This window comes from Sturnira hondurensis, unplaced genomic scaffold (genome assembly GCF_014824575.4).
Source record: "Sturnira hondurensis isolate 20B ecotype Veracruz unplaced genomic scaffold, ASM1482457v3 Scaffold0020374, whole genome shotgun sequence".
NCBI classification, from domain to species: Eukaryota; Metazoa; Chordata; class Mammalia; order Chiroptera; family Phyllostomidae; genus Sturnira; species Sturnira hondurensis.
The window spans coordinates 56330-82194 of record NW_028093005.1 but is presented as its reverse complement, the minus strand read 5'-3'; the positions used below and the strand labels follow the sequence as shown (position 1 = coordinate 82194).

Genomic DNA, 25865 nt, shown 5'->3' with positions numbered 1-25865 from the left:
GCTGTTTCATATTAAGTCATTTGGTTTAGGATAGTGAGAGTTGAGGAAAGGAATGGATGAATGAGAACTAAGTGGTAGAATATATCAGACTTGTTTACAGTTGGATGTTGATGATGAGAGACAGATGGGAATGAAAGAAAACTCTCAGCTTTATAACTGGAGAGCCTGGAACTCTTTCAACGAGACCTGGAGAATTAGATGAGGAGGGGATTAGGAATGGGGCAGGGTGAGATGGTAATTTTCTTTTGGGATCTGTTAAACTTAAAATGTCTATGATAGCCCTGGTTGGTGTGGCTCAGTTGGTTGGAGCACTGTCCCATACACCAAAAGTTTAGGGGTTCCACTTAAGTTCAGGGCACACAGCTAGCTTGCAGGGTTCAATTCCTGGTTGGAAAACATATGGGAATCTATCCAGCTGTCTGTCTGTCTATCTCTATCTCTATCTCTATCTCTATCTCTATCTCTATCTCTATCTCTATCTCTATTTCTATCTCTATCTCTATCTTTCTCTCTCTCTCTCCCCTTCCATTTTCTCTCTAAAATCAACACACATATTTAAAAAATTTCAAAATGCCTATCATACATCCAAGGAAAGATAATTATTAAGCAACTGAATATTCCTTTTTATAGGTGAGAGAGACACCTACATTGTAGGTTTAAAGGGTAATTTAAGTCTTTGGAGTAGATAAGTCTTTGGAGTGTCTCAGAAGCTAATGGAGAAGATTGTTTTAAATAAGTTGGAACATTGTTATGTATGAAAGAGAAGTAAAAAAATTAGTCATTTTTTTACTATAAAAGTTCTGATTATAGCGATTTGGAGAATAGAGATTGTAATTATTGTGAAAATGTGATATAAATGTTTTTGTAGAGTGCCTAAAATACCATCATAGAAATGTACTCATTTTTTAATTCAAATTTAAATGGACACTATCATTTCTTTCTAAAGATACTGGAGACAGCTATGGCAGGAAGGAATCAAACCATCATCACAGAGTTCCTTCTTCTGGGACTGCCCATTGAGCCAGAGCAGCAAAACCTGTTCTATGCCCTGTTCCTGGCCATGTATCTTACCACCATCCTGGGGAACCTCCTCATCATCGTGCTTATTCACCTGGACTCTCACCTCCATACACCCATGTATTTCTTTCTCAGTAATTTGTCTTTCTGTGACCTCTGCTTTTCCTCTGTCACAATGCCCAAGTTGCTGCAGAACATGCAGAGTCAAGTCCCTTCCATCCCCTATGCAGGCTGCTTGGCCCAAATGTACTTCTTTCTGTTTTTTTCAGACCTGGAGAGCTTCCTGCTTGTGGCCATGGCCTATGACCGCTATGTGGCCATCTGCTCCCCGCTGCACTACACCACCATCATGAGTCCCAAGCTCTGTTTCTCTCTGGTGGTGCTTTCCTGGGTGCTGACCACGTTGCATGCCCTGTTACACACTCTTCTCATGGCTAGATTGTGTTTTTGTGCTGACAACAAGATCCCCCACTTTTTCTGTGACATGTCTGCTCTGCTGAAGCTGTCCTGCTCTGACACTGGAGTTAATGAGTTGGTGATATTTATCATGGGAGGGCTTATTCTTGTCATCCCATTCCTACTCATCATCATGTCCTATGCACGAATTGTGTCTTCCATCCTCAAGGTCCCTTCTGTTAGAGGCATCTGCAAGGCCTTCTCCACCTGTGGCTCCCACCTGTCTGTGGTGTCACTGTTCTATGGGACAGTTATTGGTCTCTATTTATGCCCATCAGCAGATAACTCTACTGTTAAGGAGATCGTCATGGCTATGATGTACATTGTGGTGACCCCTATGCTGAACCCCTTTATCTATAGTCTGAGGAACAGGGACATGAAGGGAGGAGCTCTGGGAAGAGTATTTTATAAAAAGATATTTTCTTGTTATATATGATTATACATAATTTTATTCAGTATATATACACATATTAAATTGTTATTCCAGATATTTTTCCTCACCATGTTAGTGTCAGTTAAAATGATATGCGACACAATTGTTCAGTATGTTAAACAGATGACTTGAAACTTCATAGGTGAACTAGGTAAGGAGATCTTTGTGACACCTGACTAGGTCTTTCCTTTGTCTTCCCCAGGTGGCCTTGGGAAAGCATGGTTTAAGCATCACTTGCCATCAGAGAGATGCAAGTTAAAACCACCATGAGATATCACTTCACATCAGGCAGGATTACCACAATAAACAAATCAACAAATAATAAATTTTGGAGAGCTTGCAGAGAAAGGGAAATCCTGATACACTGTTGCTGGGAATGCAGACTTGTGCAGCCACTGTGTAAAACAGTATGTAATTTCCTCAAAAAACTAAAAATGGAACAGCCTATTGACCCAGCAATTTCACTGCTGGGATTATACCCCAAGAGCCCTGAAACGCCAATTCAAAAGAAACTATGTACCCCAATGTCCATAGAAGCACAATTTACAATTGCCAAGTGCTGGAAACAACCTAAGTGACTATCAGTTAATGAGTGGATCAAAAATATGGTACATTTACACAATAGAATACTATGCAGCAGAAAGAGAGAAGGAACTCCTACCTTTTGCAACAGCATGGATGGAACTGGAGAGTATTATGCCAAGTGAAATAGGCCAGGCAGAGAAAGACAAATACCATATGATCTCACCCATAAGTGGAAACTAATCAACAAAACATACAAGCAAGCAAAATGTAGCCAGAAACATCAAAATAAAGAACAAACTGACAGTAACAGGGGAGGTGGGAGGGGTAATGGGGGAAGAAGGGGAAGGCTCGTTAAGGAACACTTATAAAGTACACATGGATAAAGCCAAAGTAGGGGTAGGATGGAGGGTGGGAGGTGGGGGTTGGTGCAGTGGGTGAATGTGGAGGGGGGAAAATGGAGATGGTTGTATTTGAATAACAATATAAAAATAAAAATCTGGTAATTTTCATAAAAAAGTACTATTTTAAGTGATTTTCATGCCTTACATTTTTAACTAATTTATTATAGGATATTACTTTAAAAACCCGGACTCTGCTTTGGTTGTGGTATCATTTTAAAATGATTTTTTTTCTTGCTCTTAGGTCAATACTAAATAAGATCCAAATATCTCAACCTCCCAGTTTCCTTCTAAATGTGTCCCAAGTAACTCTTTACAAGTTCACATGGTTTATCTCTTATCCATTTTCTTCCTCTGGTTTACTTTGTGTGTGTAGCTTCTGTTTTCTGAACTGAAACTGATTTTTCTAATCCTTTTACCACAAGAGTGGATTCTGTCTTTTCCTGGGAATAATAAACTTTGGGGACATTACAATTTATTTCTCCAGTAATGGAGAAAGAAGGTAGAAGCTGATATGCAAATCAAGAAGGGAAGGATGCTTCTTTTTTGTTTGGTAGTTCACACTTCCTAAAAGAACTTTATAGCTAGATTTCTATTTTGCCCTTATGACAATTCTAAGGAAGTATTGAAGGTATTATCACCATTTTAATTATTCACTAAGCCACACAGTGTGTCAATTGTTGAGTCTATGTAAGATCTCAGACTACGTGATTCTATGGATTCTTCTCATTTTCTTCAATTCCAATGAGAAGGGAAGCAGCCATTGAAATAAAAAAAAGACCTCTTAGCTTCATTTGTGTCATGTGCTAGGTTTCCAACCTTGGCCCATTTGCATCCTTAGTTGTCTCCTCTGAGTGATGGCATCCAAACTTACCACTTTAATCTTGTATATTCTGGTAACTGCCACATCTGTATGTGAGGCCCAGAGAGCTCCCTGTTGCTGTTCTCATCTGGCTAGTGGATATCTCCGTGTGAGGGTCTACGAGCAGTTCAACCTCAACATGCACAATGTGAAACTCTTTATGTTCCTCCAAGTCGGCTCTTTGTCTTTTATTCTGTACTCTGATTTATGATGTCACTTTCCACCATTACCCAAGCAGCCACTTCTGTGTATGTATATATATTCACAAAAGTAGATTATAGTTTATAATCTTGCATTATGTACTTTCATTTAATATTTTACTTCCTGAAATATTTTATTATTCTCCATGATACAGTGACACTAGTTGCTATAATAGATCACATTCTGTTACAGACATATCAGTGGAATAATAAAAAAATAATATTTAAATTAAATCACTTTCCTCTATACTAGAGAAATCTGATTAAAAAGGCCATGAAAAATAGATTTGACTCTCAATAACAATGAAAATTAGGTTCGAGAACTGTAAGAAAAAGAACAATTAAAAAACATTAAAATTTTACTGAAATACATCAAATAATATCACAATAAAGGAACATAATAAAATGACCCTGGAAAAGGTGCCTTACTGTAAACAGTTTTTTGAAGAGTAATTTTTATACAATAAAATCAATTTATTTAAAGTTGTACATTTTGATATGAGCTATGTAACCTCAATATTTTAACATCATCAGTTCTCCTTAAATACATTCAATGTCATCTAAAGAGAATTCTCAATGGAGTTAATTTAATGGAAACTGACAAGCTATAACACTGAAGAAAGAAATCAAGGAAGACACAAATAAATGGAAACATATACTGTGTTCATGGATTGGAAGAATTAACATCATCAAAATGTCCATACTACCCAAAGCAATTTATAGATTCAATGCAATACCTATTAAAGTACCAGTAGCGTATTTCACAGACATAGAACAAACACTTCAAAAATTTATATGGAACCATAAGAGACCCCGAATAGCAGCTGCAATTTTGAGAAAGAAGAACAAAGTAGGAGGGATCACAATACCTGATATCAAACTGTATTACAAGGCCACTGTAATCAAAACAGCCTGGTACTGGCACAAAAACAGGCACATAGACCAATGGAATAGAACAGAGAGCCCAGAAATAAACCCAACTCTCTACAGTCAATTAATATTCGACAAAGGGGGCAATAACATAAAATGGAGTAAAGACAGCCTTTTCAACAAATGGTGTTGGGAGAACTGGACAGCTACATGCAAAAAAATGAAACTTGAGCACCAACTTACACCATACACCAAAATAAATTCAAGGTGGATAAAAGACTTAAATATAAGCCGTGAAACCATTAAAACCCTAGAGGAGAGCCTTGGCAAGAAAATCTCAGATATTCCACGCAGCAATATTTTTACTGATACGTCCCCTAGAGCAAGGAACATAAAGGAAAGAATAAACAAATGGGATCTCATCAAAATTAAAAGCTTCTGCATGGCTAAGGAAAACAGTATCAAGATACAAAGAGAAGCAACAGCTTGGGAAAACATATTTGCCAATGATACCTCAGATAAGGGTTTAATCTCCAAAATATACAAAGAACTCATTCGGCTCCACTCAAAGAAGACAAGCAACCCAATCAAAAAATGGGCAGAGGACTTGAACAGACATTTCTCCAAGGAGGACATACAGAGAATCCAGAGACACATGAAAAGATGCTCGATATCACTAGCTATCAGAGAGATGCAAATTAAAACCGCAATGAGATACCACTTAACACCAGTCAGATTGGCTATCATAAACAAAGAAACAAACAACAAGTGCTGGAGAGGTTGTGGGGAAAAGGGGACTCTAGTTCACTGTTGGTGGGATTGCAGACTGGTACAACCACTATGGAAAACAGTATGGAATTTTCTAAGAAAACTAAAAATGAACGTACCTTTTGACCCAGCAATTCCACTCTTGGGAGTATATCCTAAGAACCCTGAAACACCAATCCAAAAGAACCTATGCACCCCGATGTTCATAGCAGCACAATTTACGATAGCCAAGAGTTGGAAGCAGCCTAGATGCCCATCGGTAAATGACTGGATCAAAAAACTATGGTACATTTACACAATGGAATTCTATGCTGCAGAAAGGAAGAAGGAACTACTACCCTTTGCAACATCATGGATGGAACTGGAAAGCATTATGCTGAGTGAAATAAGCCAGGCGGTGAAAGACAAATATCATATGATCTCACCGTTAACAGGATTCTAAACAAACCAAACAAGCAAGCAAAATACGACCAATGACACTCAAATATGGAACAGGCTGACAGGGTCCAGAGGGAAGAGGGGAGAGAATCATAGGGGAAAAGGGAATGGACTCACATGAACAAGTATAAAGGACACATGGACAATAACTAGGGGTGGGGGGTGGAAAGGGGAGGGAGGCGGGGAGCATGGGGTGGGGGGCGGGCAGGGTTGGGAATATAAGACAGAAACCTGTACGTGAACAAGAATTAAATAAAAATTATATTTAAAAAAAAAGAAACTGACAAGCTTATTTTGATGTAAGTTTGACATATTTTACCACATAAGAATAAGGAAGTTTTCTTATGTGGATAAATGATAACATAAGCAAATTTGAAAGAGAAGTAACAGACTATAACATGCTTGACAGATACGAGATTAAAATTCAGAATATGTAAAGAATCCTACAAATAATATTAGTATAAAACAAACCACTGAATTGAAAAATGTACAAATAATATTAACAGAAAATTAATAGAGATTAAACAATTTGAAAAAATCTTCAACTTCAATGTTATCAGTAAAATTCAAGTTGAATGAACAAGTGATAATTGAATGATTATGTAATTGACAAATTTATAAATGATTGATCTCTTGTGGTAATAGCAAGGATGTGGGAATAAGAGCACTCAAGTACATTCCAATTTTCTTGGAGTATAATTTACACATGAGAAAATGCATCCGTGTTAAGTGTATAGTTCAATGAGTTTTGACAATGGTAAACATCCATGTAACCTCTACCACAGTCTATGTCTCAAATAATTCCATCACTTCACAATTCACTGTGTCCCCTTGCAATTAATCTTCCATTCCCTACCACTGACCTGCTGTACTATTTTATGTATTTGGATTACTATTAGGGATTAGACGTGCCTGATTTTCCATTTCACATAAATGGTATCATTTAGTCTGTATGCATTTGTATCTGTGCCTTTAGCATTGCAGAATGTTTTGTAGCTTTAGATATACAATTCTTAATATTACTGAGTAGTATTTCATTGTGTAAATATAGCACAGTTTATTCATTTATCTTTTGTTAGACATTGTTGTGTCCAGTTTTTGAAAATTATGAATTGTTGAAAAATGACATCTTTCCCCCTCACTGAATTACTTGGGTACCTTTGTATAAAGTCAACTGACCATGTATAGGTGCATCTATTTCTGCACTCTACTCTGTTCCATTGGTCTATGTATTTCCTACTTACCTATCCTTATTCAAATGTTTACATCGTTCTATCTTTATTACATCATTTTTCCTGATGTATTCTCATATCTACACGTAGTGTCCTTTCTAACCTGACCTGATCCGAAAGGGACCATTTTATTTCCTTTATTATAGCAATAAATTTTGATTTTTAAAATTCTTTTTGCCTTAAGTCACATTTTGCTACTAAAAGACAAAACATGCTGTTGGCATTTATTATCATAATATTTTTCTTACTTTGTTATTGTTGATGTTAAACAGAATTCTCCCCATCATTATTTCACTGTTATGAGTTTTTAATTTTTGAATTCTTTATTTTAATTAATTCATTTTTTGGATTACATCTTCAAGTCATTTTTAAAATAAGAATCATACATGAGTACTATCTTTATTGAATTTTCACGTTTTAGATTTTCCTTTTGTATGTGTGCTTTTATACCTGAAGGACAGGTTGGCTAGGTACAGAATTTTGTGGACATCTGCATTCCCACTTAAAATCTATTCTTAAAAATAGCTGTGGAAAAATCTGAGGTAAGGCTGACTGACTACTTCCACTTTCCTCCACCCTTAAGTGGCCATCTTCTTTCTCCCCTGAAACTTACAGGATTATTTCTCTAAACATGAAATTGAATAACTTCATCAGATTTTGTTTTTGTATCAACTAACTTTTTTTACAGTTTTTTAATAACACAGAAAATCCATTTTGATTTACAAGTCTGTATCTTTCTTCATTTCAAAGATTATATCTGCTATTATATCTTGGATGTTATTATTTTTGCACTTTTTTCCTGTTCTCTAAGTAAGACCAATAATTTTTATAGCAGGTTTGAAATTTATGTACTACAATCTATCTACACATAAATGATAACTTTATTTTTTACAAATTAAAAAGAAAAGCAGAATTTATAAAATTAGGCTTCTAGAAACATCATCATCATTCAAGTATACATGCTGTTTCTGTGCAGAAACAGCATGTATACTTGAATTCATAGATTGAAAAAATTAAATCCTATGTCATTAAACCTGTGACATTCAAAAAGGAAGTTACAGGTTTATTTTATTTTTTAAATTATTTTATTGTTGTTCAATTACAGTCATCCGTATTTTCTCCCCATCTAGCCCTCACCCCCTTCAAACTCACCTCCCTCCCTTGCTTCCACCCTTCCCCTTGGTTTTGTCCATGTGTCCTTTATAGTGTCCTGAAAACCCTTCTTCCCACTGTCCCATCCCCCACTCCCCTCTGGCTATTGTTAGATTATTATTATTTTCAATGACTCTGATTATATTTCCTTTGCTTTTTTCTTTCGTTGATTATGTTCCAGTTAGAAGTAAGATCATATGGTATTTGTCCCTCACTGCCTGGCTTATTTCACTGAGCATAATGCTCCCCAGATCCATCAATGCTGCCACAAAGGGTATAAGCTCCTTCTTTCTCTCTGATTTTAAATCAGTTTGTCTTCTTTATACTTTACCAATTTTTCAAATCTGTCCACATTTCATTTGTTCATATTTATATTATATATCAACCTCTTTCTCTTTCTCCTTCACTGCCTCTCTTCCTCTTCTGCTTATTGTCCCTCCCTCTTTCATCTCCTTCTTTTTTTACAGTAGTTGAGCCATTTGAGATAATTCTCAGACATCAAGATATGTAGCCACTAAATTCAGCATTCTAGAAACAAGAACATTTTGATACATAATTATGACATTATTTTCACAACCAAAAATTAACATTAATACACATATTTAATATAAAATCAGTATATACATTTCCCCATGATGAAGGCCTTGTTTATATGAGAGATTTATTAACATATAATTTACATAACATGCTATTTACCCACTTAAAGTATAAAATTAAGTAGTTTTTTTTTGTGCATTTACACATTCATGCAACCATCATAATCAGTGTCAGAATACTTCACTACCTCCAAGGAAACCCCATGCCCATTGACAACCACTATCCATTTACCTCTAGCAGTCACCAATCTGTGTCTCTATGAATTTGTCTGTTCTTGATATTCCATATAAACAGAATCATGTAACATGTGGGGTTTTTTCCTAGCATGTTTCAACTGACATAATGTGTTCATTATGTATTGTAAGATGTATCAGTACTTCACTTATTTTTCATTGCTGAATAATATTGCATTGTATGGACACACTGCATTTTATTTATCTAGTCATCAGTTTTGATGTTCCTTGGGCCTATTGTGAACAGTGCTGCTATGAACATTCATGTACACATATTACTTTGAATACCTCAGTTTTTGTAGGTATGCACCTAGAAGTAGGATTGCTGAGCAACATGGTAATCTGGTGATTACCTTCGGGAAGAGTCACTAAACTACATCACTCACCCTTGTGCTCTCCACCCTCTGCCCTCCTGCCAGCAGCATGCTGCACCTCAGCCACACCTCAGCCACACTGAACTTCCCTAACTTCGTAAAAGCTCCAGGCTTTCTCACTTCTGGGACTTTTCACATGCTATTTCTTCTCTCTGGACACTTTAATTCTCTTTTCTTAGTAGACTCCTCAGATTCTACATAACCTTTACTGAAAAAAAAAAAAGAAGGATGTTTTGCCTTCCACAGCAGGGGTGGGCCATGCTCTCTCTCTCTCTCTCTCTCTGCTGCCATCTTGGTTCTGTGTTCCTGTACAAAATTCCCAGCAAAGCTTCAGAAACTGTCCCTGCTACAGAGCAGGAATTGCCACAGCCCCGGGCTTAGACAGGCTCTGGAACAGAATCTCACAGTGAGGAAGCAGTACCAGAGCTGCAGGAGCAATACCCCACACAGGCAGCCATGCAACAAGCCCAGTGGGTGGCCGAAGCTGAAATAGACGAGGAACCTGTCAGTAAAGCCAATCAGAGCCCAATGGAAAAAAAGGCATGGAAGGTTATGTCCAAACTGGGTCTTTGACAGTTTACAAGGGTTACCAGGGACCCTCTCTGGAAATCTAAGAATATTCTCTTTGTCATCACAAAACCAGATGTCTACAAGAGCCCAGCTTTAGACACTTGATGTGGACACTGGCCCACAGTGCCCATGGCATTATGGTGAAATATGAGACAAATTCACATGGACTACTAAGTCCTGTGGAGGAAAAGGGACAGCATGTTTACTCCCTCAAGGGGGGAGCACCTCAGAGTGGCTTGGCCACTCTCTCAAGGGGAGAGTGTGCTGACCCTTGCCTAGATAAGCTTTTATTGGGTTTAACTTGTGCAGGACTATGAGTACAGCTCATTAATCATTGTCAGGCAGTAAGGACCAAACAGTGGATAGCATACAAAGAACTATTAGGGCTTCTTCTGAGTCAGGGTCTATTAGCTAGGAGGCTATAAAACTTTGGGAAACAAACTCATTTCCTGCTTGGATCTTTATCATTTAACTAAGAGCATTCTTAGCAAAACAGGCTTCACAGGATTTTACATATCCTTTCTTAGGCCTGATCACCCGGGGAGCCTGCCCTTTCCAGCACAGGGCTGCATCACCCTCTGTCATTGCTTCAGGCTTAAGTTTGCTTGGAAAATTTGTTTCCAGCCTTTCACTTTCAGTCTGTGTAGGTGTTTTGTCCTAAGGTAGGTCTCTTGTAGGCAGCATATGGGTGGGTCACACTTTCTTATCCATTCAGCTATTCTATGTCTTTTGGTTGGAGCATTTAATCCATTTACATTTAAGGTTATTATTGATAGGTACTTATTTATTGCCATTTTTGTACCTGTGTTCCTCTCTGTCTCTCTCTTTTCCTTCATTTCCTTAAAGCAGTCCCTTTAGCATCTCTTGCAGAGCTGGTTTGGTGGAGGCATATTCTTTTAGATTTCTTTTGCATTGGAAGCTCTTTATTTGGCCTTCTATCTTGATTGAGAGCCTTGCTGGGTAAAGTAGCCTTGGTTGCAGGCTTCTGGTTCTCATTACTTGGAATATTTCTTGCCATTCTCTTCTTGCTTTGAGTATTTCCATTGAGAAGTCGGCAGTTAACCTTATTGGGGCTCCCTTGTATGTTACTTTCTGTTTCTCCCTTTCTGCCTTTAAGATTCTCTCTTTGTCTTGGAATTTTGCCATTTTAATGATGATGTGTCTTGAAGTGGGCCTCTTTGAGTTCCTCTTGATTGGGACTCTGTGATTCCTGGATTTGTGTGACTTTTTCTTTCATCAAATTAGGGAAGTTTCCTATCATTACTTTTTCAAATAGGTTTTCTATCCCTTGCTCTTCTTCTCCTTCTGGTATCCCAATTATTTGGGTATTTTATGTTTCATATTATCTTGCATTTCTCTTAATCCTTCCTCATTCTTCCTGGGCCTCTCTTTCTTTTCTTGCTCTTTCTGGGAGTTTTTCTTCTACTTTGTCCTCCAACTAGCTGATCTGATCTTCTGCTTCATCAATTCTGCTTTTGATTCCTTCCACTGTGTTCTTCAGTTCAGACATTGTATTCTTAATTTCCTCTTCGCCCTTGCTGATAGTTTCTATTTACTTTGTCATGTTGATATAATTTGCGGTGAGTTCATTGTAGTTCCCCTGTAGGTTCTGGTAGCTCATTGTGAGCTTCTTGAACTTCCTGATAACCAGTGCTTTTTATTCAATATCTGAGAGTTGACGTGCCTCTATTTCATCTAGCATTCTTTCTGAGGCTTCCTCCTTTCCTGTTGTTTGGGGATTGTTTCTTTGTCTTTCCATTGTTTGTGAAACTCTTCTTGTTAGCTTCAGATTCTCGAATTGATCCGTTCTGGTTCCCTGAGTTTATGGTGTAAACTTCTGTAGTATAATACCTGTGAGACTCAGTGGTGTAGTCTCCTTGATCTCCCAAACTCACTGGTCTTGGGCTGTCGTTTAATTTGGCTCTGTTTTTGTCTTTGGGTTTTGGTTGTTTTGGGGTCTTTCTTTTGTGGGCCCTTTCCACCAGCTGGTTAACTGATGGTCCCTCTGCCCACCACCCATTTTAATTTGTTGTATTGGTGAGGACAGGTTGTGTTGAAGCTAGTTCTTCTGTATGTACAAGGTTTTGAGGATTCTCTTTTGGTCTTTTTCAGTTGTTTGTACTGGGTAGTTTCTCCACTTTTTAGTTGTATTTCCAGATAGGTCTTGGATTGAGGTTTGTGTGGTTTTCACTCCCTCCTTCATCTTCTGCTGTGGTTATCTGTTTGTGGTTCCTTTGTTGTTGGGTTTCCCCTTCCAGTGAGTATCCTGGTGTTCACCACTTCCACCTACTCTTTTTTTGTGTGATCAGTTGGAGTGGGAGATAAAATGGTTTATGATAGCAGGAGAAAATTTTATGATATTTACAATAGCAGCCACTAGAGAAGAGATAGGAGATCTTTAGGCTATGTATAGTGTTGACCATAATCTTCAACCCAACTAGCCACTTTTAAGAAAGCATGGACAGAGGTAAGACTCTTGTTGGGGAGGGAAGTCTTGTGAGTTGGATCTAGAAAGCAGTGAGATTGTGGGAGATGAGATTCTGAGGTAAGGTGAGAGTAAGGGATAGTAAATACATGCAGTGTGTGAGCAAATAGAGTTAACCACTATAGTAATAGAGTTCAGGAAACTGAAGTGGGCTAAGATTCAGGTGGGGTGTTGTGAAGTATTTACAATTGTATGTGACAGCTATTATTTACAATAGTATTAGAGCAACAATCATATGACAGAATCTATGTGATCTGGATAACATGAATAGGGGGTATAGAACTTTGAGCAGTGTGCTAAAGGAACACAAGTGAAGTGAAGGATGGTAAGCTAGCAATACACTGTGGAAGAAAGAACAGGGGAAACCTGTGAAATGATATAATATAAGCAGCCAAGGCAAAGAAGACTATACAGAAAGAGGAGGAATACAAAAATACTATTAAAATAAAAGAAGTAATAATAAAAAAATAATAATACAAATATGCAGCAACTTGTAGCTTCTCTGCTATAGCAAAGTGATATTTGTCTCTGTCTCTACTCTCGGGATGTCCCCTCTTTGGGTCCAGTTCTGGTCTCTTTGCAGTTCCAAGTTGTTTGTCTCACTTGTGGGTAAAAGAAAAAAAAAAGGCAGGAAGAAGTAATAGGTTTGGAAAGAAAGGAAGAAGGAATAAAACAAGAAAGAAGGAAAGAGAAAAAAGGTATTGAAAGATAAAACAATAATAAAATTAAAAAATAATCTTTTACTTAAAAAAAGAGCACCTCTTGTTGGTTTCAAACTGGCCAAACCGGTTTTTCTGGTGTCCTGGCTGAAGCAGGCTGAGGGGCAATTGGTGTGGCCTTTCTCCCTTCCCGATGTGTATTCAGCCAGTCTTGCCAGCACTTTCCCAAGAGCTGGTCTGGCGTCTCTCCCCAGTGAGCTGTGCAGGGGATTCAGGTCCTCTTCTGAGCACTCTTTCCCTGGGGCTCATCGCCTTGGGCTGGGGTGAGGGCGCACACCCGGCCAGGCTGCCTGAGTCCTGCAGGTTTGTGCATGAACCCTTCCCAGTGCTATGGGGAAACGCAAGGCCTTCCACCCAACCTGCCTGCCAGGCTGGGTGGGAAATAGGCCAGGTTGCTGTTGCAGGAGAATCCTTCAAACAGTTTACTTTTTGAGAGTTTCCTCCTTATGAAGCCTGCTGTCCACTCAGTACAGCCCAATTCTCCAGTCAGACTAGTGACTATCAGAGCCCAACACTGAGCCTCTCAATTCTCCTAAGCTAGCAACCACAGACTCTGTGGGTGATCATGGCCCTTGTGTTTGCCCCTTTGTCCTTATTTGCTTTCTGCAACCTCAAGCCACCAGGTCTCTCCTGATATTGCCCAAACCCTGCTTGGTTGGGGAGGGAGGGAGCTCGGCTCTTTCCCAAGGACCCTGAGGCAGACCCAGGGCTCCAAAAGACTCTGTGGTAGACCCACCGACTGCCGCTTGCGGGCCACCCCTGTCTCCACACCCGTCCCTGGGACCCTACTGTCCTGCAGTCGTCACTTTACTGTCTGGTTTTTCAGTGTCTGCTACAATTTCTGGTCTCTTTTCATATATGCTGGGGTACTGTTGGCTGTTTGCTCTGTTCCTCCATAGATTGGCCAGGTTTTTCTCCCATGTGTAGGGGGAAGTGGAATCTTCTCTGTCCTACTCTGTTGTCATCTTCCACGTCCCAGATTTTCTTTTTAAAAACATTTTTGTTATTATTCTATTACAAGTTATCCCAATTTTTCTACTTTGGCCCCTCCTCTGCCCATCCCAATTGCAAACCCTGCCCCACCACCCTGTTCTCAAAGTCAGTTCCCACACTATTGTCCATGTCCATGGGTCACTCATACATGTTCTTTGTCTAATCCCTTTCCCTTCTTTCCACCAGCCCTCCCTCCTACCTCCCCTCTGGTCACTGTCAGTCTGTTCCATGTTTCCATGCCTGTGGTTCTATTTTGTTCATTAATTTATTTCATTCATTAAATTCCTTTTATAAGTGAGATTATATAGTATTTGTCTTTCTATGTAAGTGTTTTTTTATATTTAGAAGAGTACAAATAGAACACTGAACCTTTATGGCTTATGGGTATTTAATTTTAAACTAAAGTTTTTGAAAGTTCTGAAATATGAATATATATGTATGTATCTATTTTATGAGTTAATATTGTAATACAAAGTGTTATTAATTTAAAAAAGGTGAAACAAAAGCGACATGGAAATGGGAAACCAGAGTATCATTTCAGAATTCTTCCTCCAGGGCCTGCCCATTGAACCAGATCAATGAGACCTATTCCATGCCCTGTTCCTGGACATGTATCTTACAACTGTTTTGGGGAATTTCCTCATCATTACCCTCATTCAATTGGACTCTCACCTCCACACACCCATGTACCTGTTTCTTAGCAATTCATCTTTCTCTGACCTCTGCTTCTCTTCTGTGACCATTCCCAAAATATTGTACAACATGCAGAGCTAAGACCCACCCATCCCCTATGCAGGCTACCTGGTCCAAATGTACTTCTTCTTGCTTTTTGCAGACCTGGGAAGCTTCCTGCTTGGGGCTGTGGCATGTGATCACTATGTGGCCATCTACTCCCCCTGCAGTACATCAGCATCACGAGCCCCAAGCTCTGTGTCTCCCTGGTGGTGCTGTCCTGGGTGCTGACCACTTTCATCTTTTTGTTGCATACTCTGCTCACGGCTCAGCTGTCTTTCTGTGCTGACAGTGCTATTCCCCACTTTTTCTGTGACATGTCCGCTCTGCTCAAGTTGTCCTGCTCTGACACTCAGATTAATGAAATGGTGATATTTATCTTGGTAGGGCTTGTTATTTTTCCATTCTTTTTGATCTTTTCATTATACGCGTGAATTGTGTCCTCCATCCTCAAGGGCTCTTCTTCTAGGGGCATCTGCAGGGCCTTCTCCACCTGTAGCTCCCACCTTTTTGTGGTGTCACTGTTCTATGGAATAATCATTAGCCTCTATTTCTATCCTTCAGCCAACATTCTGCTGTTAAGGAGATAGTCATGGCTGTGACGTACACTGTGGTTACCCCCATGCTGAACCCCTTCATCTACAGTCTGAGGAATCTGAGCATAAAGGGAGCCTTGCTAAGAATCTTTTCAAAATGGATAATTCAGTTTTTCTCTGAGATAGTGGCTCTAAAGATTAAAGTATGCTTTCAAACAGTAGGTGTAATAATGACAATGAGGAGTATTTTGCAGGCAGTGGCACACAAGCTCAGCACTGGCAATGCAGCCCCCAGAGCACATCTGGGGGAAGTTTCCCCACACGTCACTAGGGGCAGATCATTGTGGTCTTGCGTTTATCACTGTATCTTGGATGTGATGTAGCACAGGCTTGACCGAATAATTATTATTCAATCATGAATAAATACCATTCAACCTAGGTATTTATCAGATTTAAAGAATGGACAGTAAGGACTTTCAGCTAAGATAGAGGCATAGGTAGACACACTGTGCTTCCTGGCACAACCAAAATAAGGATGAGAAAAATTTAGAAACAAAATAGCAACCAGTACTGATAGAAAATTGAAGTGTATGGAAGTCTGACAACTAAGGAGTGAAAGTAAACACATTCATCTAGACCAGTAGGAGGGGCAGAGTCAGGTGGAGAGAAGTTGCAGCAAAAAAAAAGTGGTGGCTGGTTACCTGAGGCATGCAAGGCGGCAGTGGGAGGACCCAGCAAGGCAGTGGATTGTGGAGGGGCTTGGCATGCAAGGTGGCTTGTGAAATGGGTGGTCCCACATTTGTGTGCAAATAAACCAGGCAAAATTGGAGACTGAGACAGACCACATGGCCCAGGGTTCCAGTGTGTGGAAATAAAGCCTCAAAATCCTTATTGAAAATACCTGTGGGGGTTGAGGTGCCAGGGAAGACTCCCAGCCTCAGAGGAAAATTCCTTGGAGAGATCCATAGGGTCCTAGAATGTCCACAAATCCACCCACATGGGAATCAGCACCAGAAGGGCCCAGTTTGCTTGGGGGAAGTAGCGGAAGGTACTGAAATCTGGCAGGCAGCAGAACAAGTGCCATTGTCCTCTCTCAGACCCTCCCCGACATACTGCGTCACAATACAGCTACTGTAGTGCCATGCCCAGGTGAACACTGCCCCTCACTACATAACAGGAGCATCAAGACAAAAAAATGGCCCAAATGAAAGAACAGATCAAAGCTTCAGAAAAAATACAACTAAGCAATGAAGAGATAGCCAACCTATCAAATGCACAGTTCAAAACACTGGTAATCAGGATGCTCGCAGAATTGGTTGATTTTGCTCACAGATTGGATGAAAAAAAGTGAAGGCTACACTAAGTGAAATAAAGGAAAATGTAGTGGGAACCAATACAGGGAACCAATAGTGATGGGAAGGAAACTGCGACTAAATCAGTGGTGTGGACCAGAAGGAAGAAAGAAACATTCAACCAGAAAATAATGAAGAAACAAGAATTCAAAAAAAAATGAGAGGCTTAGGAACCTCCAGGACATCTTTAAATGTTCCAACATCCAAATTATAGGGGTACCAGAAGGGGAAGAGTCAGAGCAACAAGTGGAAAACTTATCTGAACAAATAATAAAGGAGAACTTCCCCAATCTGGCAAAGGAAATAGACTTCCAGGAAGTCCAGGAAGCTCAGAGAGTCCCAAAGAAGGTGGACCCAAGAAGGAACATACCAAGGCACATCATAACTACATTACCCAAGATGAAAATGAAGGAGAGAATCCGAGAAGCAGCAAGAGATAAGGAGACAGTCACCTACAAAGGAGTTCCCATCAGACTGTCAGCTGATTTCTCAAAAGAGACCTTACAGGCAAGAAGGGGGTGGATAGAAAGTATTCCAAGTCATGAAATGCAAGGACCTACATCCAAGATTGCTCTATCTGGCAAAGCTTTCATTTAGAATGGGAAGGCAGATAAAGTCCTCCTCAGACAAGATCAAATTAAAGGATTTCATCACCACCAAGCCTTTATTATATGAAATGTTAAAGGAACTTATCTAAGAAATAGAAGACAAAAACATGTAGAGCAAAATGACAGCAAACTCACAATTATTAACAACTACACCTAAACCAAAAACAAAAGCAAACAAGTAAAACAGGAACAGAACCACAGAAATGGAGATTGCAGGGAGGGTTAGCAACAGGGGAGTGGGAGGAGGAGAGAGGGGACAAATGTACAGAGAATATGTAGCATAAATAGTAGGTAGAAAATAGACAGAGGGAGGTTAAGAATATTATAGGAAATGTAGAAGCCAAAGAACTTACATGTACAATCCATGGACATGAACTAAAAGGGGGGAGTGTGGGTGGGAGGCGGTGTACAGGGTGGAGTGGTATAAGTTGGGGGGATGGGACAATTGTGATAGCATAATTAATAAAATATATTTTTAAAAAATGGACAGTAATTCCTAATTCTCTAATAAATCAAAATTACTCTGCCACTTCAGTACTTTGCATTTGCCAAATATATCTGTTCCATGAAGAATGCCTTTCAATTTATTGTGTAGATGTTCTCATAAATTTTAGTGTGCAGAATCAGCATTTCTCCTCTTGTTAATCAATTTAGTTCTTAATTTTCAGAAGTTACTTGATTCATGTATTTATTGATCATATTAAAAAATTGTCTGTTGTCTTTAACTGTATCAATCATTTGTTAGTTAATACAAGTTATTTATTTTGATACTGTCCATATTTTGGATGAGGATTCCTTTTTTTGAATTAAAATCATATGATATGTAATGGACCATTGAGTTTTCTTATGTATTGGTTAATTTATAGACATTATATGACAGTCTATATATAGGATAAGGTAAAACAAATAGTGACAGATTAGAACTTTTTTATGACTCCCAGATTTTTTTCCTCTGGAATATGATGCTGATATTATTTGATGCTTTCTTTGTTTATCCTTTTCTTATCAAGTGTCTTGAAGACAGATGATCTGTAATCTCAATAGTGCCTAGTTTAGTGCCTTGTGTCTGCTGTATGTTGTGGGGGTGACTTTCCTCATAAGTACTCCCATGTGCCATGGATGAGAGTAAATATGACTAAGACATGATGTGATCTGCTTGGGGAGGAGAAGTGGCCAGTTTCCCAGAGGAAAAAGGCCTTGAGCAGTGGCCAGTTTCTCAGGGGAAAAAGGCGTTGAATCTCTTCCTCCAAGGGCTTTTATTGGGTTGTAATACACGGGAATACAGGGGGCAAGGATCAAACAGTAGATAACATTTCAAAGAACTCTGAGGGCTTAGTCTGAGTCAGAGTCTGTCAGGAAGAGTTTTAGGGCTTCTTGCTGGGACCCTTAACACATGAACGAAAGCACTCTTAGCAGAGCAGATTTCACGGGTTTATCAGGAAGTCTTTGGGATGCCAGATTTTTCCCCAGGACATGCTCTAGCAAGGCAAGGAGCTGCACCCCTCCCCATCAGGTATTCAGGCTTAAGGGGATTAGAGCAAGGAAGCATTTCTCCCAGAAGACACGGGGACTCCGGCTTTGTCAAAGCTAGGGGGCCAGTAGAGTCCGTTGCTCTTCGTTGCAGCACCCCCGAGTCCTTCTATGAAGGCCTCCCAAGTGATCGTGTCTGGCTTAGGTTACCCCTCCTCTGAGGGGTCTTACCCGTTCGACCATGCTTTGGGAGCAGGGAGAAAACTGAGGCAGCATTTGCTACCAGATACAAGGTCTCCTTGTCTCCTTTGTCTCAAGATCTCCTCTGTCTCCTGCGGATCGCATTCCAGAGGTCGTTAGCTACAGGGGGTCGAGTTACAGTTCCTAGAACCAGGCAGAGCGGTCCACAATGGTGTGTAGAATAAATATTTATTGATTTGAATGCATTTTCCTGTTTCCTGAAATGAATTTATACCTTAATATCCATTCATAACTTTTCCTAATAATGACAACTTTAACTTCATTTGTTTCAAAAATATTTATTGATTATAGAAATAATACATTCTCACTGGGAAATATCTAAACAATAAAAAAAATAAATAATGAGGTAGAATATGAGGGCCCTCCCTAGTTCTGCTCCCTCCCATGAAGGCATTTAAAAGTTGGGAAATATTCAGGCTAACATTGTATATAATAAATAAATAAGTCTAAATTATACATGTTATTTCCTCATTGTTTTCATATAAAATGCACATTTTTTAAATGAAATCCCTTCAGCTAGATTTTTAAAATATTTTATTTATTTGTTTTTAGAGAGAGGGGAAGAGAAGGAGAAAGAGAGGGAGAGAAACATCAATGTGTGGTTGCCTCTCACGTGTACCCTACTGAGGTCCTGGCCTGCAACACAGGCATGTGCCCTGACTGGTAATAGGACCAGCAACCCTTTGCTTCACAGGCCCATGCTCAATCCACTGAGCTACACCAGCCAGGGCTAAAATGTGCTTTGAATTAATCATTTCATACAAGGACATGTAACTCTTTTAGAAGTTAAATAGTGTTTTCTGGAATAGATGCATTAACTACAATTTATTAAATAATCTGGGTTTTTTTGGAGTAAGTCAGGTTTATTTAAAACATCGCAGAAATTTGATTTCAAGAAAATCTTTATATGTGTTAATATGACCAGTGGTGAAACTAATTAGGATTATAATTAGCCATTATAATTTTACAGATTTTTACAATTTAGAAATTTTACAATTTGGCCTTTTCAAAGGCAAAATTTCTTCTTCAAGATGCACTGCCACCTGCAACAATGATTAGGGAGCTGGAAGCAGAGGAAAATTCAATGTTCAAGAGTGACAGGTCTCAGAGAGGAGAGGGAAGTGAGGGGCTGGATGAAAGAAGGTGAAGAGATCAGCCACAGAATATGTGTGCAAAACACATAGATGCAGAAAAGAGTGTGGTGGTGGCCAAAGGAAAGGGGGAGTGGGGGCTGGGTGGAGGTGGGCAAATGGTGGGGGTGGGCAGGGAATGGGCCCTTTTGTAATAGTATCAACAATTAAAATAATGTAAAACAATAATAATAAAATAAAGTAGGTATATGCTTTGAAAAAGAAAATTCAACGTTTATACACTGAGATTTTACATTTCTGGATTTTGAATTCTGAATGTGATTTTTTGTGTTACCCTTTTGGTTTGTTTGTTTTTTTATTGTTGTTCAAGTACAGTTGTCTCCATTTTCCCCCCACAACTCCCCCACCCCCAGCCATTCCCACCTCTCACCCTTGATCCTACCCCACTTTGCCTTTGTCCATGTGTCCTTTATATGTGTTCTTTGATGACCCTTCCCCATCCCCCCCATCCCTCCTACCTCCCCTCTGGTTACTGTCAGTTTGTTCTTTATTTAAATGTCTCTGATTATATTTTGCTTGCTTTTTTTGTTGATTAGGTTCCACTTATAGGTTAGATCATATGGTATTTGTTTTTCACTGTTTGGTTTATCTCACTCAGTGTGATGTTTTCCAGATCCATCCATGCCATCATGAAGAATAGGAGCTCCTTTCTTTCTGCTGCATAGTATTTCATTGTGTAAATGTGCCCTAGCTTTTTGATCCATTCACTTACTGATGGTCACTTAGGTTGCTTCCAGCACTTGGCTATTGTAAATTGTGCTGCCATGAACATTGGGGTGCATAGGTTCTTTTGAATTGGTGTTTCAGGATTCTTAGGGTATAACCCCAGCTGTGGAAGTGCCAGGTCAAAAGACAGATCCGTTTTTAGTTTCCTGAGGAAATTACATACTGTTTTCCACAGTGGCTGCACTTGTCTGGAGTCCCAGTAGAGTACCAGGGCTCCCTTTTCTCCACATCCTCTCCAACACTTGTTTGTTGTAAATAATCTGTTCTTGATGGACATTTGGATTGTTTTCAGTTTTTTATTATTTTGAACAATGCTTAGACTTTATTTTCTGTTCCATATGTTTTTGACAGACTTTTCCTGTGTTTCTAGGGACACATTCTTAGAAATGGGTGAACTAGATCAAAGGATATGAACATTTAATAATAGGGTAGAGATTGCCAAATTGTCTCCATAAAATTCTTCTAAGGTGAACTCCCTGCAAAAGTAAATGAGAGTGGTTGTTTCTTAACTATGTTTCCAATACTGGATATTTTGCTATCAAAGTACTGATCAACCTGATAAAAAAGATAAGATTTTACTTTTTTTAAACTGAATTTCTGTATGTGTCAGTGAGGTCAAACACCTCTGCATATTGATTAGCTACTTTGCCTTTGGTGTGTTATTTGTGCATGTATTCTGCCTTGAGTTGATTTCTGTTTTCCTAGTATGGAAAGTCTCACTTTATCATATTGGTGGCATTTTTTACTTTAGTAGTAGCGTATTTTGCCCTTACTGCAGATTATGAATTTCAAAGTAGATAAATAAGTTAATTTTTACTTCATGATACATCTTTTTTCTTTAACTCATTTAGCAAGCATTTTTTATCCCAAAATTATATGATCTCATTTATTTTTTCCTAGTTTTTGTACTGTTTTAGTTTCCACATAGTTACCTTTGATCTACCTAAAATTTGGCCTAAGGGCAATTCTCTCTTTTTCTTCTTCCCTTTCCCAGCAAGATAGTTGTCCCCATCTTCCCCAATGTTAAAAACTACCTGCACGATGTACTAAGTACTCATATATACTTGAGTCTCTTTTTGGACTCTATTATATTGATGTCATCTTATTTATGTACTGGCACTATATAAAGTATGCCTTCATAATAATATATCTAAAACATCTTGTATGACAAGCCCTTCTCAATATACTTCTCTTCCAAAACTTTCCCAGCACACACATCTTTTCAGATATGCTTCAGATCTATCTTGTTAAATATCTACAAAAATATGTTGGGAAATTAACTGGAATTAGATTGATTTATCACATTGACTTCTAAAGGAGAGTTGGCTATTTATACAGTTGTCTTACAAACTATAAATAAGGAATGTATTTCCATTCATTCAAGTTTTCTTACTTGAAGGCTATAGATTTATTAGTTTAATATCTGTATATTATTTTCTACATTTAGTACTAGGTATTGTACGTTAAAAATGTTGGGGGTGGTTATACTTGTGTCTTGGGAAAGGTAATTATTTGTGTACATAGAAGAGTTACTAATCGTTTTGTATATCAACTTCACAACAGTCCACCTTATTGAATCTTCTTATTGTTTTCTAATAAGAATTTTCAGTTAAATATTTGGTTATTGAAGACATACAATCAAAGAGAATATAAATATTGATAATTGTGCATACTCCTTTCAAATATTTAGTTCAGTTTTTTCTCTTTTTGAATTACTTTGCATACCTCTTCAAGAATAATATAAAATAAGAGTGTTTCTGATGAGAATTTAAATGTTGGTGTGGGGCCCTGTTCTTGGTTCTCCCGCAACCAGGAAGGGGAATGATAGAATTTTCCAAGTAGTTTTGGGCATAGTGAACTTGGAAGGCATAGAGAGAGCTCCATCCTTGTTGGCTCCTACTCTGGGAAGAGGCAGCTTTGCAGAAGAGCCCCCCACTACATGGTGCAGCCACATCATGGCAGTGCTGAGCCATGATGAAACAATGTTTAAAATTCCACCTCCATCTCCACATACACACAAACACAAATCTGCTCAACCACTTTGTGCCATAAACATGTGAAAAGTTCTTACATGCCCTGGTGAAGACTAGACGGCAGTTGAGCTGAGGGCCAGTGTGTCTCCAAAGGCCATCAGGATAAGGGCTGAGGCACCCTGTAGCAGCTGGAGGACAGAGACCAGAACCAGATAGAAGATGGCGGAGCTTAAGAGAATCAGCAGAACAAGAGAGCCCTGAGAAGGCTATCAGCTCCCTTCTCAAAAGAAAAGTAACATATTAATGCTAAGAGGAGAGATGTCACGTTCCATCAACAGTGAACATAGCAGAAACTCCCCTCTCCTGAAGTCAGAGGACATATAAGCCACAAAAATCTAGAAAAGTATAACAAAATCAACACAAGGAAAATAGGAGGAAGGAATTAAAAAATATGAAAATGAAAAAGTAGGGTTGAAAATCAAGAAACAATAGAGGAATAATAGCAAATTCAATGCTAGTTCTTTGGAAATAAATAGTAATGTGAGATAAAATGTTAGCATATAAAACAAGAAGAAATGCATAAATAAAGAGCTCTAGGAGTGGAAAAGGAGCAAAATTAACAGCCAAAAGGGACATTAAAAATCATGAGAATACTATATACAACTTTAAAACAAGAAATTAAAAATCTGAGGAAAATTATACCTTAAGGACTTAAATATTACTCAAATTTTGCTTAAAATGGTGAAAAACATTGATCAGACTAAAACCACTGAAGAAGATAAATGTCTTAGCTTTATGACTTTGGGAAAGCTGCTTGGTTTCTCTAAGCCTGTTTGCTGTCTGTGCAATGAGAATAATAATCCTGCCTCCCCCCCCACCCTGGAATCTTGTGCAGTTTAAATGAGATGGATGTATAGAGCACCCAGGACAGAGCCTAGTGTACGATTATTCCTCTTTTACCTTTCATAGTTTTTCTTATAAGAATATCATTACACCATTGAAATAGTGAAACACTGAAAAAGCACAAGAATTTATCAATAAGAATGTTTGTACAATGTCACAGTATAGGGCTCTATGAGGTTAAAAATGAAGTTCTATTTGTAGTAATAAGAGATCTCCTACACATTGTTTCATGAAAAAGGGAAATTGCAGAATAACACACAGAGAATGATATGAGTTATGCTTCCAAACCATGGAAGAATGACAGGGGACAGAGACTGAGAGAAAGAGAAGTATTGAACTAATAACTAGAATGGGAGTGGAGGTTGGGTTGGGCAATAGTCATGAAGAATTTTATGTTTATATTTATTTTTAATTTTTTTTACCATGAAAATCATGGGTGGTGGGGAGGGAAATAAAGATAGAGATAGATAGATAGATAGATAGATAGATAGACAGACAAACGTTAGTGTGAGAGAGAAATATCCATCAGTTGCCTCTTATACACACCCTGACCAAGGACTGAACTGTCAACCTGGGTATGTTCCCTGATCCAGGATCGACCCTACATTTTGGTACAGGAGGAACCTCAACCGACTGAGCCATTCATCCAGGGTAATAACTATATTTACACTTCTTGGGGTGCAGCCCTCCAGCTGAGTCCCCTTTTTAGGGCACCCTTGACTTCTTTGTTGCGAAGGCTGTAGATGAAAGGGTTCAAGGTCGGTGTGACCACCGCATACACAACGCTGGCCAGGCGGCTGTAGCGGGCTGAGTAGGCAGATGACGGCCGGAAATAGACGGAGAGGACAGAACCAAAGAAAAGTGACACTACAACCAGGTGGGCCCCGCAGGTGGAGAAGGCACGGCGACGGCTGCCTGCAGACCTCATCCTTAACACCGCGAGGAAGATGCGCCCGTAGGAGAGAGACACGAAGAGCAGCGGGGTCAGCACCACGGCCAGGCCCTCGGAGAAGATGGCAGCCTCTGGGGCCGATGTGTCTGAAGTAGCCAAGCTCAGCATCACCGGTATGTCACAAAAAAAGTGGCGCACAAGAGAGGAGCGCGGGTAGGAGAGCGCGGAGATGAGCAGCGTGTGGAGCAGCGAGTGCAGGTGGGACAGGGCCCAGGACGCAGCGACCATCACTGTGCAGCGCCAGGGCGTCATGATCCCAGCGTAGTGCAGGGGCCAGCAGACGGCCACCGCGCGGTCATGGGACATGGCTGCCAGGAGGTAGCTCTCGGTGATGCCCAGGGCCACGAAGAAGTACAGCTGGGCAAAGCATCCTGGGAAGGACACGGCCTGGCCTGGGTGAAGCAGGCTGGCCAGCAGTCTGGGGACAGTGACCGTGGTAAAACAGATGTCCACGAGGCTCAGGTGACCCAAGAAGTAATACATGGGGGATTGGAGAGCCCTGTCGGACCTCACTACCACCACCATGCTCAGGTTTCCCAGGGCGTTGAGCAGATAGATGCCAAGGAAGAGCAGGAACAGCAGCGGGTGTGTGTCAGAGCTTTCCATCAGGCCCATAAGGAGGAACTTGGGGGTGAAGGTGAGGTTGGCCAGGGCCATGGGGTGACCAGACAGGTGGCGATGCTGAGGGATGAGATGAGGCAGCAGGTCTAAATTCTGGCATCTCTAGGTAGACTTCTGCATGTTGGTGTTTCATGTAATATTTAAAAATTTCTGCTTCCTAAACATGGCTTTAAAAACACATTACTCACTCAATAATCTTAATTGTATGAAGAAACGGAATCTCAGAAGGGAGTCCTAGGGTAGCGGGTGGTCTCCAGC

General features: G+C 39.5%; 2 protein-coding genes and 1 pseudogene across 2 annotated transcripts; 2 read left to right on the top strand and 1 right to left on the bottom strand.

Moving 5' to 3' along the window:
* Positions 1-961: 961 nt before the first annotated feature.
* LOC118975573 (olfactory receptor-like protein DTMT) lies at positions 962-2119 on the top strand. Its single transcript, XM_037029584.1, has one exon. The coding sequence runs from the start codon at positions 962-964 to the stop codon at positions 1907-1909; it is 948 nt and encodes a 315-aa protein (XP_036885479.1). The 3' UTR covers positions 1910-2119.
* A 12713-nt stretch (positions 2120-14832) lies between these two features.
* Positions 14833-15973, top strand: LOC118975600 (olfactory receptor-like protein DTMT; annotated as a pseudogene).
* Positions 15974-24698: 8725 nt separating this feature from the next.
* OR1R1 (olfactory receptor family 1 subfamily R member 1) lies at positions 24699-25643 on the bottom strand. The gene has a single exon (XM_037029621.1). It carries the CDS (start codon positions 25641-25643, stop codon positions 24699-24701), a length of 945 nt encoding a protein of 314 aa, XP_036885516.1.
* Positions 25644-25865: the final 222 nt, after the last annotated feature.